Raw genomic sequence first — 19,408 nt, 5'->3', positions numbered from 1 at the left:
TTACCCCTTAAGGAGTTATTGCCCTTTATAGTAATTTTTTAACAATTTTCATAAATTTTTGTAAATTTTTGTAAATTTTTAGAATATATTTTCCACTGTAATTACTGGGCCAAGTTCATTATAGATAGAGATAACTGTAGCAAGAAGAATGTCCAGTAAAGTAAGATCTATAAACACATCATGATCACCAAAACACAATTTTGTCATGAATTTATCTGTGTTCATTGTTTAATATGCACATAGACCAAGGTGAGCGACACATGCTCTTGAGAGCCTCTAGTTAATTTGACCTATACAATTTTTGAAAGAAAATGCCAGATTTCTATAGTTTTGGTGTATACTACTAGTATTCTAATCATATTGTCTTATTGTATAGTAAAGTTACAAATGTTCTACTGTATATAGATTTTTATACTATACCATCATATTTTAGTACACACAAGTATTAGAATCATATAGAATCTTTGTAAACTAAAGTAGTACGGAAACAAAGTCTAAGTTTATACTAGACCTATATAGTTTTATTAAAAAAAGTTGAACGGTTACTAAGTCTAAGTATATACTAGACATACATAGTTTTATTTCATAATAGAGGTATAAGTGTTAATATAAGCTATAATTTCGATGACAGTAATTTATGTTTTACCGGTAAATTAAAAAAGTAAAAAAATCTTTGTATTGTGCTACCTTAAGTCGTCATTGTTGAGAGCTTATATATCATCCAAATATCTGAAAGTGTTATATTATTTTTGTATCAGATTTTGTTTATATGAATCTTTGCTGATTTTAGTCATAAATTGTAATTCGTAAAATACAGAAACAGGTCCGCAACAAGTAATGCACATTTAGTCTCCATTGGAATTCCGATAACTTGGCGATATAAAGTATCTACATGGCGAACAAAAAAAGGTTTTCTTGTAAAAAGTCAAGTGCAGCTATCATATCAAAGCTGGTCAAATTGGTATACTGCTTTATTTGTTGTTACTTAATAAGACACAGAAGAGTTTGATCATAATTTTATTGCATTATGACTTTTATAATGCCCGTTTGATAAGGTATTTGAATGTTTCCGTATACGAGATAATGAAGCTAAGGAGTATACAGGGTAGAAAAATCTTAACTTTGAACAGATTCGAAAGCACCAATATGAGCATGCAATTTAGCAAGTACTTCCAATGATGTTTTTAAACTCCAAAAATAAATAGTTCCGCTATTGTTGCAGGCCTTAATATTTGAAAGTTTTTGATTGTACCAAGTGTACTTTAGTAAGTATACAAGACAGTAGTGTATGCTTTACTTTACTTTAGTTTAAGTTTAAACAAGACCTACACAGTGTATGTGTATAGCAGACTAACAAATGATTGGTGTATTCTAGACCTGAAGAGTATCAGTGTAATCAAGAGCCATATTGTTAAAAAAATATTGAATATTTGACTTATGTAGTGTGTACTATACTAGACCCATATATTTTAATTTTATACTTGACCCATATATCTTAATTGTAATCTTAACCCATATAGTTTTAATGCATGTACGGGTCATTATCAAAAAAACATGCAAAACTATGTTATTGGGTCTTTTTAAATCACGGACATGAAAATATATCAAAATAACACTTGCATATGTTAGATATGAATGTTTTGTGATACACAATATACTGTTTACAGTATGAAATGTTATAAAAACATCCTTAATGTTTTCTCAAACCCTTGAAGATAGCCAGAATTAACTGTTATTTTTTACTATAAATCCTTTCAGACTTGAAATAGGACTATTATTCATATCATTTGTTTATATGATTTATCACTTTTTATTGCATTTTGATACATACAAACATTTTTTAATGATTTTGGGAGGCGTATGTTGGTTTTATAATAAAAAGTTTCACCAAAAGGAAATGTAACATTTTTTAAGTCAATGGTGTTACCAAAGGACAAATTAGTAGGATAAGAGTTATCTTTCGCAAGATTTGGGCATTTACAACAGTTTCTCCCTTAGCAATGTTACCTGTAAGCATGTTATGCAAAAGAAAACAAACAATTTTGTTGAAGATTTAGTGAAAAAATCGTAAAAGTAAGTAAAGGTTATATCGTAATTGGAAATAGTGTCCATGGTGTACCCTTTATAAAAATCATTTTTTGAAAACATTTCCTTAACTTTGAATAATGAAACATATTGATTATAGAAACACGCACCATTAAAAACATACAGAATAGGGGAATGGAGCACTTATTTCGTAACTGAATCTTAAAATACACCTTAAATCATTGGTGTTACTGTCAATGGTGAGACCATTTTGATAAAATAACACCATTGACCAGTTTAGTAACACCACTGAATATATCATGACAATCAGCATTGTTTTGTGTTTCTTTCATGTTTAACAAGCTAAACATCATATTATTTATGAAAAACAATACTTATTTAACAATGTTTTAACAATATCATGTATTACATATACACAGTTTTCACAAACTGATGTATGCTGGTAACACCAATGACACTATTTAGTAACACTATTGACATTTTTAGTAATGGATGTTATGTTATATAATATGAGATTTTTTAGCCTAAGAATTATTTTTTTTATCTTTTTCTTAAGCTCGATGATCTTTGCTTTGTGTTCAGTACTTGATAAAGGTAAAATTTGAAATGTGATGCCATTGGTGATACTTTTGTGTTATTGGAGTTACTGAAGAATCAGTGGTGTTACTATATAAAAATGCGACAGTTTTTATCTTTATTCATAAATGAAAGTGGTTTTAGGTCGTGTATGAAGGATTAGGTATATTATTATCATTTATCTTATACAATTCACATATATATTTTTTAGTATTTAATTTACAACGGCCATAATTAGGACAGCCAACTTTTATTCGACAATGTATTCGGAAATTTATGTTTAAATAGAATGCACAGCTTTATGATTAATGTCAATAAGTCGTAATTTAAAACTAAACAACAAATTGGAACAGTTGTTTGATGTTAAACAATAATATTTAGTACCTAAATATATGCTTTAAATTGGTAACACCATTGACACGATTCTTTCAAAGGATGACGTAAAATTGTTAAAATTGAAGAAACTCTTCATTTTCCCCATTGCATATTTCTGAATATCGTTGCTACCATACTATAAAATAGCGGGACACATTTAAAAGTTTTAAACAATGACATCATTTTTCAAAATATTACCTCGTCGAAATTTGCACTTTTTTTTATAATGACCCGTATACTAGACTTACGAAGTATTTACCAGACCTACGAAGTATACACAAGACTTACGAAGTATATACAAGACTTACAAAGTGAATGCCAGACCTACGAAGGATAAACCTGACCTAAGAAGTATATACCAGACCTACGAATTATATACCATACCTACGAAGGATATACCAGACCTACGAAGTATATACTAGACCTACGTAGACCTACGAAGTATATACCAGACCTACGAAGTATATACCAGACCTACGAATTATATACTAGACCTACGAAGTATATACTAGACCTACAAAGTATATACCAGACCTACGAAGGATATACCAGACCTCCGAAGTATATACCAGACCTAAAAAGTATATACCAGACCCACAAAGTATATACTAGACCTACAAAGTATATACCAGACTTACGAAGGATATACCAGACCTACGAAGTATATACCAGACCTAAGAAGTATATACCAGACCTACGAAGGATATACCAGACCTACGAAGGATATACCAGACCAACGAAGTATATACCAGACCTACGAATTATATACTAGACCTACAAAGTATATACCAGACATACGAAGGATATACCAGACCTCCGAAGTATATACCAGACCTACGAAGTATAGACCAGACTTACGAATAAAACGAATCAAAGAGCAGTAAACAGCCGTAGGACATCAATGGATATGCCAGACCTAAGAAGTATATACCAGACCTACAAAGGATTTATCAGACCTACGACGGAGGATAAACTTACGAAGGATATACCAGACCTACGAAGTATATAGTTGATCCATTTATTTTTAGTGTATACTTGGCGTACAGATCTTTATTATATTTTTAAAAGATCTCACAGGTTTTAAAGCATACTCTACTCTTCCTGGTATATATCCAAACTGATCAAATTTGACAGTGTAACCTATTTTAATGGTAGACTGAAAAAATGCTTCAAAATGTTATCGGCACGAGGTGAGAGCATGGTATATAGTGAGATACAAGAACTAAGGTTAGAACTACATGACACGGTTAATTCGTTCAGTGTATATAACACAACAAAGAAACATACGTGTAACATCTTAATGCGCGCTGAATAATATAGTTATGGGTCATAGAAAAATCAGAACTTGATGAAACTACTTATGTGTTTTTATCGTATTTTTAACAAGGCATGAAAAAGGCCAATTAAAATTACCTAATGCATTTATGTTACAAAAGGCATCTGCTCTAGTTAATATACTTGTCTCGTTTAGATTCATTCTCTCAAGATCAGTATGGGTTATAAATATGAATTTTATCAGACTCGTGGATAGTGGTAATAGATACTTACATTAATTTATGATTGCATATTGACGACGTACAAAAATTAATAGGACTTTTAAAATTCTGGAGGAACCACTAAACACCTGTAGTGTGTTGAAAATATCTTAGGGACATGGAACTCAAATTAATACAGGTAATGTTTTTCTTTAATCGGTAAATATGATTGTAAGAATGAAGTTTTTGACACCATTTTCCGTCATTTTCAATTATTTATTCAGAGCAAAAAATTATGTCAAGAATCACATATTTTCAAGAAATATTGTAATAGAATTCTATAGAAGTTAAAATGACATTGTAACATTAGTTAAATTAACTTTCACATTTGCTGAATTAGCACAAATACCTTCTACATTAACCCAATGCATATTATCAGTCTAGTACTTGTACTGACTAATTATAAATAATAAAGATCTATGTACTTAATTACCAAATGTCAGATATCGTAAATCTATGGGGAACAAAAGAAAACCTATGCGAATGAAAAAAAGTTAAGTTTTATTTGCAAAATACATTACTGTTTTAATTTTTAAATAACAAATTTGGAGACTAAAGGTTAAAAATCAATATTATATAGATATAAGAAGATGTGGTATGAGTGCCAATGAGACAATTCTCTCATCCAAGTCACAATTTGTAAAAGTAAACCCTTATAGGTCAAATCACGGTAATCAACACAGAGCCTTGGTTCAAACCGAAAAGCAAACTACAAAGAGCCCAAAACATGACATGTAAAACCATACAAACGGGAAACCAACGGTCTTATATATATAAAAAAACGAGAAACGAGAAACACTCATAAACCACAACTTGTGCAAATGACAACCACTAAAATAAAAGATTCCTGACAAGCAAAAAACAAACAACAAATCAGTAGAAAAGAGCTTGAATGACTAAAACACAAAGTACTGACGTGAGAGTACTTGCATTTTCTTAACTCTATTTCAAAATTAATAAAAGCAAATAAAATAACATTGGATACAAAGTAAAAATATCCATATCGATCAGTTCACATACAACGGGAAAGACGACATAAACAGTCTAGGAAAACATGATAGGCTCGAGAAATCACATAACGCTTTCATTTTCTATCCAATTATAAGTTAATTAAACAAGATTTCCGTTTGCTGTACTATGTATTGTTGAAACACTATCATGGAGAACACGTGTAGTCATGAAAAATCTTTTATTTTTTTTGGAAATTTAACACATTTTTGGAATGGCTTACGATTGTTTTGTCTGCCAATAAAAAATTACGGAATCAGATGAAACATCTATTTAATGTATGATTATCTAGACATTGAGTTGTGTTTCCATTTTGTTTTCCCTTGTAACACGCAGAGAGACTAATACACTTGCCATGGTTTGCATTTATGATGAAGCCAGAGTTTACTTTTATTGAATGTCATTCAGCTTATTTATTTTATTGATGTCTCTTGTTAAGGCCTAAACATATCTAGTTATAAAAATAAAGAGAAGTGGTCTACCGGAGTTCAAATTGCGTGTGAGTAAGCATTATTATAGATCACCGTAAAGCCTTCAACAATGAGAAAATCGCATACCGCTTAGTGTATAGTTTTCTATAAAAGGCCCAGACAAGAAAAATGTAGAAAAATTCATACGAGAAAGCTAACGGCATAATAAATAACAATCAAAAACTCATTTGACAGACATGAACAAACGACATGAACTGAATTACAATCTTCTGACTTGGAATAGGCAAATACATAATATGATGTGGTGAAACATTTTTATGAGCTCTAATACACTCCTAACTCATGATAGTGGTGTGACAGAACAACATAAGAAACAACTGAAAATTGGTCAATTTGAAGTAGATTGGTATGGAGGACATACACACAGAACATAAATACTGCACGTCTGAAATTAAAGGGGCGCATTTTGTGCTCATAAGAATGCCCACAACCTGTATATAAACATAAACGTGTTGCAGAAACGTGCATATATATGTTGTAAAAAAACAGCTTTAATCATCTCATCACAGTATCAGTGAATAAGTGAATATGACTAGCATATTTACTTTTTTGGTTATAGAAGATGGTTTTATGTGAGTTGCAACAAATAAATCTGCAATAGATTTTCAAAGGACTATCTAATTGAATAAGAGAACCTAGTTAATTATTCAAAAAACGTAAAGCAGTTCATAAATGAACGAGGGGCCTTTTATAGCGAACTATCCAGTATGAGTTTTCTCGTCGGTGAAGGATGTACGGTTGCCTGTAATTTCTTACATCCACTTCATTTAAACTTTGATGGATAGTTGTCTCATTGGTCATCATACCACATCTCCCTATTTTTACATAGATGTGAATTTCATTAACCGTATACATGTAAGATGTTATCACATAATATTAGTTTTCTGTTTTTGTTAAGAATACCAATTTGAGATTAATTGTTGTAAAGATAAGCAGCTAAGATTTGTAGATATAATATGTTATTATACCTCTCTGATATTCTTAATTTCCATGGGATAAAGACAGAAAATTAATAAAGGATAGACCAGACCATTGACGACAAAAACATTAATAAAAAAAAGTCATTTCAGCAGGCATTTATACTGTTAGTCAATCGGAACCTCAAATTTATATTAAAAATTCTTTGGTAGCCGCATGCATAATAATAAATTGTTAAGATTGTATGACATAATATAGGGTTTTTGTTTTTGTTATAAATATCAGTGAAAGATTAATTGTTTGAAAGATTATCAGCTGATTTGTCGTAAAATATCATTATACCGCTCTGACATTCTTAACCCTGAGTTCCCTGGGATAAAGGGTTTATACCTCTCTGACATTCTTAACCCTGAGTTCCCTGGGACAAAGTGTTAATACCTCTCTGACATTCTTATGAGTTCCCTGGGATAAATGATGTATATCTCTCTGATATTCTTAACCCGGAGTTCCCTGGGATAAAGGATTTATACCTCTCTGACATTCTTAACCCGGAGTTCCCTGGGATAAAGGGTTAATACCTCTCTGACATTCTTAACCCTGAGTTCCCTGGGATAAATGATGTATACCTCTCTGATATTCTTAACTCGGAGTTCCCTGGGATAAAGGATTTATACCTCTCTGACATTCTTAACCTGGAGTTCCCTGGGATAAAGGATTTATACCTCTCTGACATTCTTAACCCGGAGTTCCCTGGGATAAAGGATTTATACCTCACTGACATTCTTAACCCTGAGTTCCCTGGGATAAAGGATATATACCTCTCTGATATTCTTAACCCTGAGTTCCCTGGGATAAAGGGTTTATACCTCTCTGACATTCTTAAATCTAAATTCCCTGGGATAAATGATGTATAACTCTCTGACATTTTTAACCCTGAGTTCCCTGGGATAAATGATGTATACCTCTCTGACATTCTTAACCCTGAGTTCCCTGGGATAAATGATGAATACCTCTCTGACATTTTCAACCCCGAGTTCCCTGGGATAAAGGATATATACCTCTCTGATATTCATAGTCCTGAGTTCCCTGGGATTAATGATGAATACCTCTCTGACATTTTCAACCCCGAGTTCCCTGGGATAAAGGATATATACCTCTCTGATATTCATAGTCCTGAGTTCCCTGGGATAAAGGATATATAACCACTCTATTAAGTATAATATAGCTATAAAACCAGGTTTATTTCACCATTTCTACATATTATAAAGGAAATACCTGTACCAAGTCAGGAATATATAACAGTTGTTATTTAATCGTTTAATGTGTTTGGGCTTTTGATTTTGCCATTTGATAAAGAACTTCGCTTTTTGAATTTTCCTCCGAGTTCAGTATTTTTGTGATTTTGCTTTTCACAACTCACTGGACCAATGTACATGTAACTCTTTACGAGATAGCAGTTTTACTGCGACGGAGGAACAGCATTTAGAGAAAAATCAAACACGAGTTAAATATGGAAGGTTATTAGATGTACTATAATTGGTACTGATAATGAGTATGGAATACGATATTCATCAATTAGCTAATGATAACATTTAATGAGGAAAAGTTTCATTCAACTTAAAGTTCATGTTATCAAAAGCTTTTAATCTCAGTTGCTCTTGTGTTATGTTCAAATTTGGTTTTTGGTTTTCGGCGCAATATTGTAAATATGATATTTTATAGTTACGATTCATTTGACGGGTTTTGGGTATCTTTGTATGTTACAATGTAGATACTTGATAACATCGGATCAAGTTATATTAACATGACTAATCGAAACTAGAAGAACTTGAATCGTTTGAGGTTAAAAACCCTACAAGATATTTTTAGAATAGATGTTTTTTAAATGAAATACAAATATACTGTCTAGTGCAATTTTTACTTTATCCTGTATTAGGGTTTTGCCTGTGTAGCTTTGTTGGAAAACTTGATATACACGTGCTAGTAGGTGTCAATGCAATAAACCGCTGTGTATATTTTGAGCAAGCATCATTGGCACTATTAAATCATAGATCAGATGTCAAGTATAACTAATAATGTGTTGCGTTAGATACAATGTATTCCAGATCCTAAAGGAATCGATTGATGCTAGATAGAACGACGGGAAACATCTTTTGCAACTTAAATCATTAAACCATTTATTGCACGTTTCCCCAAAAAAAAATTAACAGATATACAACAACATAAAAATAAAGGAGAAAATTTTCTCGCAGTATCTGGTTGCAGATAGTTGATTGAACACGCCCCAATGTTCACTCATGGTGCACTCGCCAGTTACATGTAATAAAACATAAGAGCTTGCAATATTAAGTTTAGTGTTTTATTAACTTTTATTACATTATTTGAAGTTTTATTATATTATTGTTCAATAAAGCTATAAAATGTTATACACATATAAGTTTTTAATTTAAATCTTCTAAATGCGTTGATGAATATTCCTACGGCACATTAAATTGATATTGATAGAATCTTGACATATTTATAAGAGTATATATATGCTATGAATGACTGTTAATGTAGTTTGGCATGGGTATTCTTTGTCAACTACACTAAGAGAATTTGACCCCTCGATGAAATCCATAAGAGTCCACTTTTTAACTATATAACTGGGGAGAGAAAAGCACCTTTAGGATGTTTCTTTTTTGACTTTAGTAGTCTATCGTAATGCATAACTAACAAAAAGTATAACAAAGTATAACAAAGTATAACAAACCACAACAGACCATACTAACCACCGACACACGATTCCTCCTGAAAAAGTACAAACAAAGACAACAAAAGCCAAATCAAAAACAATTCCTTATTCGTGTCAAGCGAGTTATATGCACACTGTGGTGGGTTAAAACAGTTTAACGTTAGTAAACTTGTTGCCCATTTAGATCATATTTAGATATAGGAAGAAGCGGTATGAGTGCCAATGAGACATCTCTAAATCAAAGTCACAATTTGTAAAAGAAAAACCATTGTAGGTCAAATTACGGAGCCTTGGCTCACACCGAAAACAGTAACACATAAAGGGACCCAAAAATTACTAGTGTAAAACCATTAAAATGTTTTAGAAGTAGAACACCCAAAAAAAACCTCAAAAACCTCCCAAGTACGGCTACCAACAGGATGAACACTTACTAACTTGAACAAGGAAATACACGATGTTACATAATTTAGAAAGTTAGTTATAAAAGAAGGCGTTGCTGTTGAATACTTCCACTCTGTCGTACTATGACCTGATTTGTTAATTTTTTGTTCATTTGCTCGTCGTTATTGTGTCAAAGGCAATCATACCGCTTTTCCTTATTTTTATTCACGAGTTTATCAAAATCAGAATTCGATACAAATAGACCATGTAGACAACACCATAGTAAAAACAACCGACAAAAAGACAAACAGTCAACAGAACACAACCTAGAAAAACAAACTATAGACATAACATCACTCTATTTTATGATTTAAATGGTGCAAAATCGGTAATAAATTAAATGATTACCAACTGTCAGTATAACATGTTTAACAGATGTACTAATTTATTTCTTAAACAAAGAGAGTGTATTTCAATAACTAATCAACATACATCTTTTCAGACATTGTTTGTCAGTTTGGTATTGAATGGTTTCATCCTGATTATCACAGTAGGTAAGTACATATAATCTAATAGTCCATGACAACGTATGGCAAGTCACCAGCTTATTGTTATTAGTTTCATTCTGATTATCACCTTATGTAAGTACATATGATATATAGTAGCCCATGACTGCATAATTCAAGTCACTCAATGTGTACAGGTTCGAGGGAATTGAACACACGGTCTGCAATAAGTAATGCCATAATATTCTATCTTAGATTGATTCACTCCGCAATGGTAATTACAATTGATTAGAACTAGAAAAAAAAGTAAAGATATTATCGTCTTTCTTATGATGGAATGTATCTCTAGGTTTTATAAATGTATAGTTAGCCATCAGACACACCCAAAGAGATATATTAAGGCAACGGTCTACTGTTATCTGTTAATAAGCTATTAGTGATAATGGTGTTCAGGTTTTCATTAACAATTAAAGAAGGTATTTGCAGAGATTAAAAGAAACATGCTTAAAATTAACCACCTATCATTTCTAATCATATCTTTGAAAGAAGACAATAACAGTAGACTGAGTTCATACCACATTAAAAGCAAAGCAGGCAAATTTTTTCTAACCTTGAAAATCTATGCAATTATGTAATTAAAAAACCTTTAGACGCACGTATATTTCTATGGATAAATATTCTATAATACGTATATACGACCAAAGAGATTCCTATATGAAATCTATTTAAAAGATTATTTGCCTATATCATTTTCAGAGTGTAAGATCTCAATATCAAAAGACTAAGTACGTATACATATGTTTGTGTAACTGCGAGCATGTATGTTATTTAAGTATTGATATTTTTGTATCGTATTAAATATCAATGTTTTAATTGATGAAACTTTCTTTTCTGCCTATCTGATTCAACTGATAAACAAAACTTGATCTAGACTGGAACTTTAAATAAAGAGCGTGATACATCGTTAATTGTAATGTTGGGTTTCTTTTTAGTTGTATGTTTAAACAATGAAACCATTTTTGTCGACTCGCCACGTGAACATGTCAAGAATCAAGTCATGCACAGCTTACCGATGTTAAGCGGGGCCTGCTATTTACTGCAGATCTTTTGAAGTTGCTTTGATTTTTTTTTAAACAGATGAGAGTCATTGTGAATTAGAGTTTTATATATGTATATATGTAGAATTCAAATCGACGTTTGGTCTCGAATCTACGTCTGTTCCTCAAATTAACGTCCAAATTTGAAGTAAAATTGAAATACGATTCCATATTGACAGCCATATTTATCCCCCTCTTGAAAAATACTGACATTGAAGAGCGAAGGCTCCGATCGATCCGACGTCGACTAGAGGGCAAACATATTGGACACTGATATGAGGAACAGGCGTCGTTTAAGGTTCACATGTAATAGCTGACTTTTGGGCTTCATATAAGACTAAAGTCACTTTGATAGGGTTCAGGATATTTATTAATCAGTAACGTAAAACACGCATCTTGTGGATCAATGTAGTTACTGCTGTGGCACAAACCAATTCAAACGTACATACTGGTATATCACCGAGTGATATCCATATGACAGCTTACAAATTGTCAAAATGTCAAGTATGTCAATACAATACAATCATAACTTTACTTCTATACTTTCAAACTATTTCAATGACTACTGGACATGAACGTCTGTCCATTTCGACTCCATTAGTCATTTTCACTCTAAACAAAGAAACCCGGAACTCAGCGGTACAACTTTGAACTAACCAATCAGATTACTTGAACTCCAAGTAATCATAAATATTCAACAAAAATGTATGGAAACGTTTCAGTGTAATAAAAGTTTATATAAGACAATGTGTTTTGAAGTTTTATTTAATAATAACATAATTATACATCTTTATTTTACAATTACATTATAAACAAAATAAAGAGACTACCACACACACTACCGATCAGATCAACTCGACAAAACCCGATCAAGACTGGTCGGACTCAATCGACATTAGTGTTCGGGGTTGTCTAACTTGCTCGTCATTGATCTGACTTTATACCCGAGAGTTTTTGACATGTCAAAAACATTGGAGTAAAGCTAGGTTCACACTGCCGATCAGATCAACTCGATGAACCCGATTGTCCAAATTTCCACAACCAAGCTCAACCAAATTCTTGATCGGACCTGTTTACGATTTCTACCCGACCGCCATCCGACTGTACACGACCTTAACTCGACAATTCACGACCCCATCAGGACTCCATCCCGACAACTAAATCTGTACTTATTCGATTATTCTGATCAATTCACGATCTTTAGGGGACGACTATTTGGTATTCTTGGGGGGGGGGGGGGGGGGGGGGGGGGGGGGGGGGGGGGGGGGGGGGGGGGGGGCAGGAGGATTTGTTTTTGATCGGTTATTTATTTTTGTAAACTAAGAGGACAGATTATTCATTTTCTGCACTTTTGAAGCAAGATTTTTCATTTTCATTATAGCAAGGGACTGATTATTCATTTTTTCACAACTATATTTTTGATATTCGAAAACATACAATTTTTTAAATGATTTGTTTATAAATAATACATATAGTATAGTCAAGTCATTATGTACCATTTAGTTAGATTAACCATCCCCTCTGCAGAAATGAATCTTATAAATTCCCAACTGCATATAGTATTTTACATGTATTGCATACATACATAGTTTTAAAGTTTAGTTATAACTAGGCACTTTTAAATGAATTGACAAACATACTACGCCGAGCGGAGCTAGGCAAAAAAAAAATTGAAGGGTTTTGGAGCCACTGAAGGCCAATGAAGCTATAGAACAAATGATGCAAAATCATGCTTTCTGGGTGTTCGGAAGACCCTTTCATAATCTGAAAATGAAGTTTTGTTTTAATAATTTTTTGACAATATTTTGGTCTCAAAGCAAAATGTATAAATTCAGTGAAAGACTGAAGTTTCTAGGGACAACATCAAAAGACCAATGTGCACGATAAAGCAAAAATGGAATTTACATAGTTAAGCCTGTGGCTGTTTTTTTTTTAATACTCATGATCAAGTTCATAACAAAATTACTAGATTACAAAAGGAATGCAACACTAACAGAATACAGAAGGGCAATCAATGAACAAAAGACAAATAAAATAAGAAACATTGATCCCGAAAAATCAAGGCTATAAGTCTGAGGGAAAAGAGAACTTTCTTCTTGCAAGGCCGTGAACACAATTTGATATGGAGACAAGCGTTTGGTTTTGAAATTTCCTACATGTAGTTACGGCCCTGTTAAAATAAAGGTGAGGTAAGTTTTCCTGAGACAATATACTTCAAGTTAAATGAAACAAATTTTCAAACATTTCAAGTATATTTAAATAATATTTATACTTTTGTTATTAAAAAAATTGGGAAGTGTTTCCCGATTTTTTTGGGGAATAAAGATGAATTTATGAAGAATCTGGTGCCATCTCATACTTTCGATTAGACCTGCTGAGTTATTTATTTTCTATACATTTCAAGTCAGGTAATTCATTTTCAAACTACCACAGAACAAACCATTTATTTTTGTGATTATCAAGGCTGAGTTCTTTATTTTCAAAATCCTCCTCCCCCCCAGAATATCAAATGGTCGTCCCCTTACACGATCTTTACTCGACTAGCTAGACCAAATCATTTTTTCACGATCTCAGTCTGACATCGACCAGACCAGATCGACCTGAACGTATATGGGTCGTAGGGATAATCGGGAATTGGTCGAGTATGCACAATTTTAGTATAAAAATATCAGAAACTTTTATTCCCCGCCGCTTCGGAGTGGGCATTACGTGTTACCCTTGTCCGTCCGTACGTACATTGTATGTGCGTACGTCCCATCAATATTAGTTTCCGTTCTCTAATTTTATTTTGCCTCAACCAAATTTTATGAAACGCCGTATACAAAATGCTTATTTCCATAAAACACAGTTCAAATGGAAATTTGGTTGGCCGTTCTTGAGTAATGACCCTTTATAACGTTATATATGCTAGCTGGGGGTGTTATCAGTGTCCCATGGACACATTTTCCGTATATTTGGTTATATTCAGTAGAAGGTCCGAATAAAATCATACATTTAAAATATCTAAATAGAAATAAAGCAATTGGATTTGTGGGCAAGGTGGTAAGAGCTCAGACTGTATGTAAATAGCTGTAACGGAGCTTTGAGAGTGAAAAGAAGACGAACAAACAGGTGTAGACAGCAACGGGCGCCGAGAAATCTAAGTGAGGCAGTGACTGACACGCCGACCACATGTGGGCAGTATGAGAGACTTGCACTAACTTAACAAAGAGGAACCCAATGCTTACAAAAACGTCCTCATAATGGACACTGATATGTAATGGTAGTTGTATCGGTCTTTTTTAGAGTAATTTTAGACAATATTTTGAGTTATGACAAGCAAGAACACGTTAAGATAATTGATTTAATGTTATAATAAAGTTAGAAAGAAATGCATCGTTTGAACTAACAAAACGACAAACGACAAACAGAAGACGCATTAGCAGGGAGTGTAGTTTGTCAAATTTTATGCAAACTTTGCAAAAGTATGTTAGAAACAAATGATCAAAACGTGTTCACGCTGAACTGTTTGTATCGTTAGTGTAAGAACGAAATTCGCTCCAAATTAAAAAAAAATATTTGTCTCCTTTTTGTGTGAAATTACGTAAAAAAGGTTCAAATGAGAAAATAAATTGACAGTAGCATGACCTATAGTTATTATTAATCATTTCTATGTCATTTGGTGTTCTGTGAAGAGCTGTCTCGTTGGAAATTGTACTACATCTTCTTTGTTTATACTAGTACAAACATTTCTGGACAAACGAAAAATATGGACAGACAAAACAGAAAATAGCCCATAAAACAGGTAAATATAATCTGGATCGATGTTCTAATGAACCAACTTCGAAAGATAACTTAGTCGTCAGCAGTCTAATAATGAATATTTTTGCACAATTACTTTCATATTTGAAAAATCAACTGGTGCCAACATTGCAGGAAATTTTTCCCTTCCGGAACACCTGAGATCATCCCAGGTTTTTGTTGGGTTATGTGTTGCTAAGTTTTTAGTTTTCTATGTTATGTGAATTGCTGTTTGTCTTCTCGTCGGTTTTCGTTTTTTGCTATGGCTGTGTCACTTTGTTTTCGACCTCTGAGTTTGATTATTCCTTTGGTGTCCTTTGCCTCTCTTTTAAAATGTGACCTCTCCTTGCAAAAGTAAAGACACGTACTGTACAAAGAGGAATTTTTGTACAGTTAAATATGATGTTGCCAATATATTTTTGCGGAGACAGAGTTATGAGAGTTAATCAGATCTGCACAAACGTTTAGAGAATCGTGTAGCAGTCATGTGTTCTCGTGTATGGGCGAGTAGAGATCGAAGAGTGGTCGAATGTTGTCGCGAAAGGATCGGGTATTGGTCGAGTTGGTCTGGGGTAAAAAAAATATAGAAGTCGCAGTGATCTGGAAACGATCGGACATTGGTCGAGTTAATCTGGAAATGATCGGACATTAGTCGAGCAATGGTATAAATGATCGAGTCCTGATCGGAAATTTTTTTGTATTCTGACCAAACTCGATCTCTACACGATCCTTTCCCGATCAATTCGACCGCTACTCGACGAATTCTCGATCTCTTCTCGAGTGACTTGCTTCTCGGTCCTTACTCGATTGTTTTTGACATGTCAAAAACTCTCGGGTAGATAGTTAGATCAAGACGAGTAGGGTAGACTATCCCGAACATCCTTGTCGATTGAGTCAGACCAGTCTCCCGATCACGTAATTTGTCTTGATCGGGCTTGATCGAGTTGATCTGATCGGCGGTGTGAACCTAGCTTAAGGATCGAGAAGCAAGTCACTCGAGAAGAGATCGGGAATTCGTCGAGACTCCAAGGGATTTATGGTTATAAGCATTGTGTATATACGTTTCATAATATTTGGTTGAGACAAACTAAAGTGAGAGAACAAGAACTTATTGTTGGGACGTACGTACATACGTACAAACATACTGCAGGTTATCAAAAAATTCAGACGTTTTCTTATACTGAAATGGTACATACCCGACCAATTCCCGACTACCCCTACGATCCCTATACGATCAGGTTAATTTGGTCTGGTCGAGGTCGGACAGAGATCGAGTATATGTGATTTGGTCTAGCTAGTCGAGTAAATATCTTGTAGGGATCGTGAATTGGTCGGAATAATCGAATATGTATTCAATTAGTTGTCGGGTTGGAGTCGTGATAAAGGTTCACTCTGCCGATCAGATCAACTCGATCAAGCCCGATCAAGACAAATTACGTGATCGGGAGACTGGTCTGACTCTATCGACAAGAATGTTCGGGTTGGTCTACCTTGCTCTTCATCGATCTGACTTTCTACCCGAGAGTTTTTGACATGTTAAAAAACATTCGAGTAAGGATCGAGAAGAGATCGAAAATTCGTCGAGTAGCGGTCGAATTGATCGATAAAGGATCGTGTAGAGATCGAGTTTGGTCGGAATACAAAAATTTACCGATCAGTACTCGATCATTTCAACCTTTGCTCGACTAATGTCCGATCATTTCCAGATTAACTCGACCAATATCCGATCCCTTCGCGACCAGATTCGACCACTCTTCAATCTCTAATCGGCCATACACGAGAACACATAACTGCTACGCGATTCTTTTAAAGTGTGTGTAGATCTGATTAACTTTCATAATTCTGCTTCCGCAAAAATATATTGGCAACATTATTTTTAACTGTGCAATAATTACTCCATGTTAACAGTACGTGTCTTTACTTTTGCAAGGAGAGGTAACATTTTAAAAGAGAAACAAAAGACACCAAAGGAACAATCACACTCAAAGGTCGAAAACAAACCAAAAGAGCTATAGCGAAAAACGAAAACCGACGAGAAGACAAACAGCAGTCCACATAACATAGAAAACTAAAAAAAAAAATAGCAACACGTAACCCAACATCAAGATTATATTTTTTCCTGTTTTATGGGCTATCTTTAGTTTAGTCTGTCCGTATTTTTAGTTTGTCCAGAAATGTTTGTAGTATAAACTAAGAAGACAATTGCCAATGAGACAGCTTTTCACAGAACACCAAATAACACAGACATTATTAATAACAACTATAGGTCACCTTACAGTCAATTTATTTTCCATTCGAGCTTTTAGACGTAATTTCACACAAAAATCAAGCGTAAGACAAATATTTTTTATTTGTAGCGAATTTCTTTCTTTTCCACTAACGATACACACTGCAATGTATCCAGTAAGCACACGTTTTGATCATTTGTTTCTAACATACCTATGGAAAGTTTCAATAAACTTTGACAAACTATACACTAGCTGCAAATGCGTCTACAGTTCGTTCGTCATTTTTTAGTTCAAACGATGCATTTCTTTCTAACTCTAATATTAAATCAATTATCTAAGCGTGTTCTTGCTTGTCATGTATTACCCTCCTTTCTTTCATTAAAATAACAGCTATGAAAGAAATTTTGAGTAATTTTATACAATATTTTGAGTTATGACAAGCAAGAACATACCTCTTTTTTAAATGGCTTTATCTTCAATACCTTCATAAATTCATCGGATTAAGATGAGGAACTGTCAATAACATTAAATATGCATAGAGAAGCGATGTCCTCTGTGTCTATATCGTCTTCTACGGAGGCCATTTCCCCCGCGGAATAAGTTCAAATAACATCAAAATGTGCATGCGTTTTTGACAGTTCAAACAGGGTCAGCAAACTCTGATTAAACGATGCATTTGTTTTTACTTCTGTAACGTTTAACAAACTATAACGAACGGCACACAACGTTAACCAAACTTTGGTTATAAACCAATGCACTCTTGATCTCTTTATAGATATATATAAAGTTGTGAACAGTTTCAGAGAAGGTATCACTCCAGGGGATAACAATTCTACTATGGGTAAAATTGTGGGTAAATATGTGATATCTTTGCCCTCTATTTGCAATATTTTTTACCAAATACATGCAGGTTGTTGCCATACAGCAAAACAAAATAAATATCTTTGACCGTTCTACTATAGGATATCTATGAAAAATACTGATTACATACTTATGCACATATATGACACAAACGGTACGCTTTATTTGTAAGAAAGCAAGGACAAGGGGATGGTAAAGTTTATGTATATTGCTATCTAACATATTAAGTACTAATCCAGTGACAAATCATGTCATTTCCAAAAAAAGAGCAATAAAACTGCCATTACATATCAATGTCTACTATGAGGAAGTTTTTATAAACTTTGGATTCCTCTTTGTTGAGTTACTGCAAGTCTCTCATACTGCCGACACAGTGGTCGTCGTGTCAGCCACTGCCTCACCTAGATTTCTCGGCGCCCGTTGCTGTCTTCACCTTCTTGTTCGTCTTCTATGCACTCTTCAAGCTCCGTCACAGCTATACATCTGTCTCTCTAAGCTCTTACCCCCTTGCCCACAAATCCAACTGCTTTATTTCTATGTAGATATTTTAAATGTATGATTTTACTCGGACCTTCTATTGAATATAACCAAATAAACAGAGAATGTGTTAATGGGACACTGATAATGCCCCAGCTAGCATGTATGATATTATAAAGGGTCAGTATTCAAGAACGGCCATTTGAAATGTGTTTCATGGTAATAAGCATTGTATATACGGCGTTTCATAAAATTTGATTGTGGCAAAATAAAATTAGAGAACGGAAACTTATATTGTTGGGATGTACGTACGTACAGACGGACAAGGGTAACTCTTAATTAATGCCCACTTCGAAGCGGCAGGGAATAAAAAAATTCGGACGTTTTAATACTAA

General features: G+C 33.6%; 1 protein-coding gene across 1 annotated transcript in view; it reads left to right on the top strand.

The window, feature by feature from the left end:
• Positions 1-4,338: 4,338 nt before the first annotated feature.
• LOC139517902 (uncharacterized) overlaps positions 4,339-19,408 on the top strand; it is a 36,022-nt gene continuing 20,952 nt past the window's right edge. The window contains exons 1-2 of the mRNA XM_071309395.1: positions 4,339-4,671; positions 10,567-10,618. Of these exons, the coding sequence (XP_071165496.1) occupies positions 4,651-4,671; positions 10,567-10,618 (73 nt within the window). The 5' untranslated portion in view covers positions 4,339-4,650. The remainder of the gene's footprint in view (positions 4,672-10,566; positions 10,619-19,408) is intronic.

Source organism: Mytilus edulis, chromosome 3, assembly GCF_963676685.1.
Source record: "Mytilus edulis chromosome 3, xbMytEdul2.2, whole genome shotgun sequence".
Taxonomy (NCBI): domain Eukaryota; kingdom Metazoa; phylum Mollusca; class Bivalvia; order Mytilida; family Mytilidae; genus Mytilus; species Mytilus edulis.
Note: the sequence above shows the minus strand (reverse complement) of the source record. Positions and strands in the feature narration are given on the sequence as shown.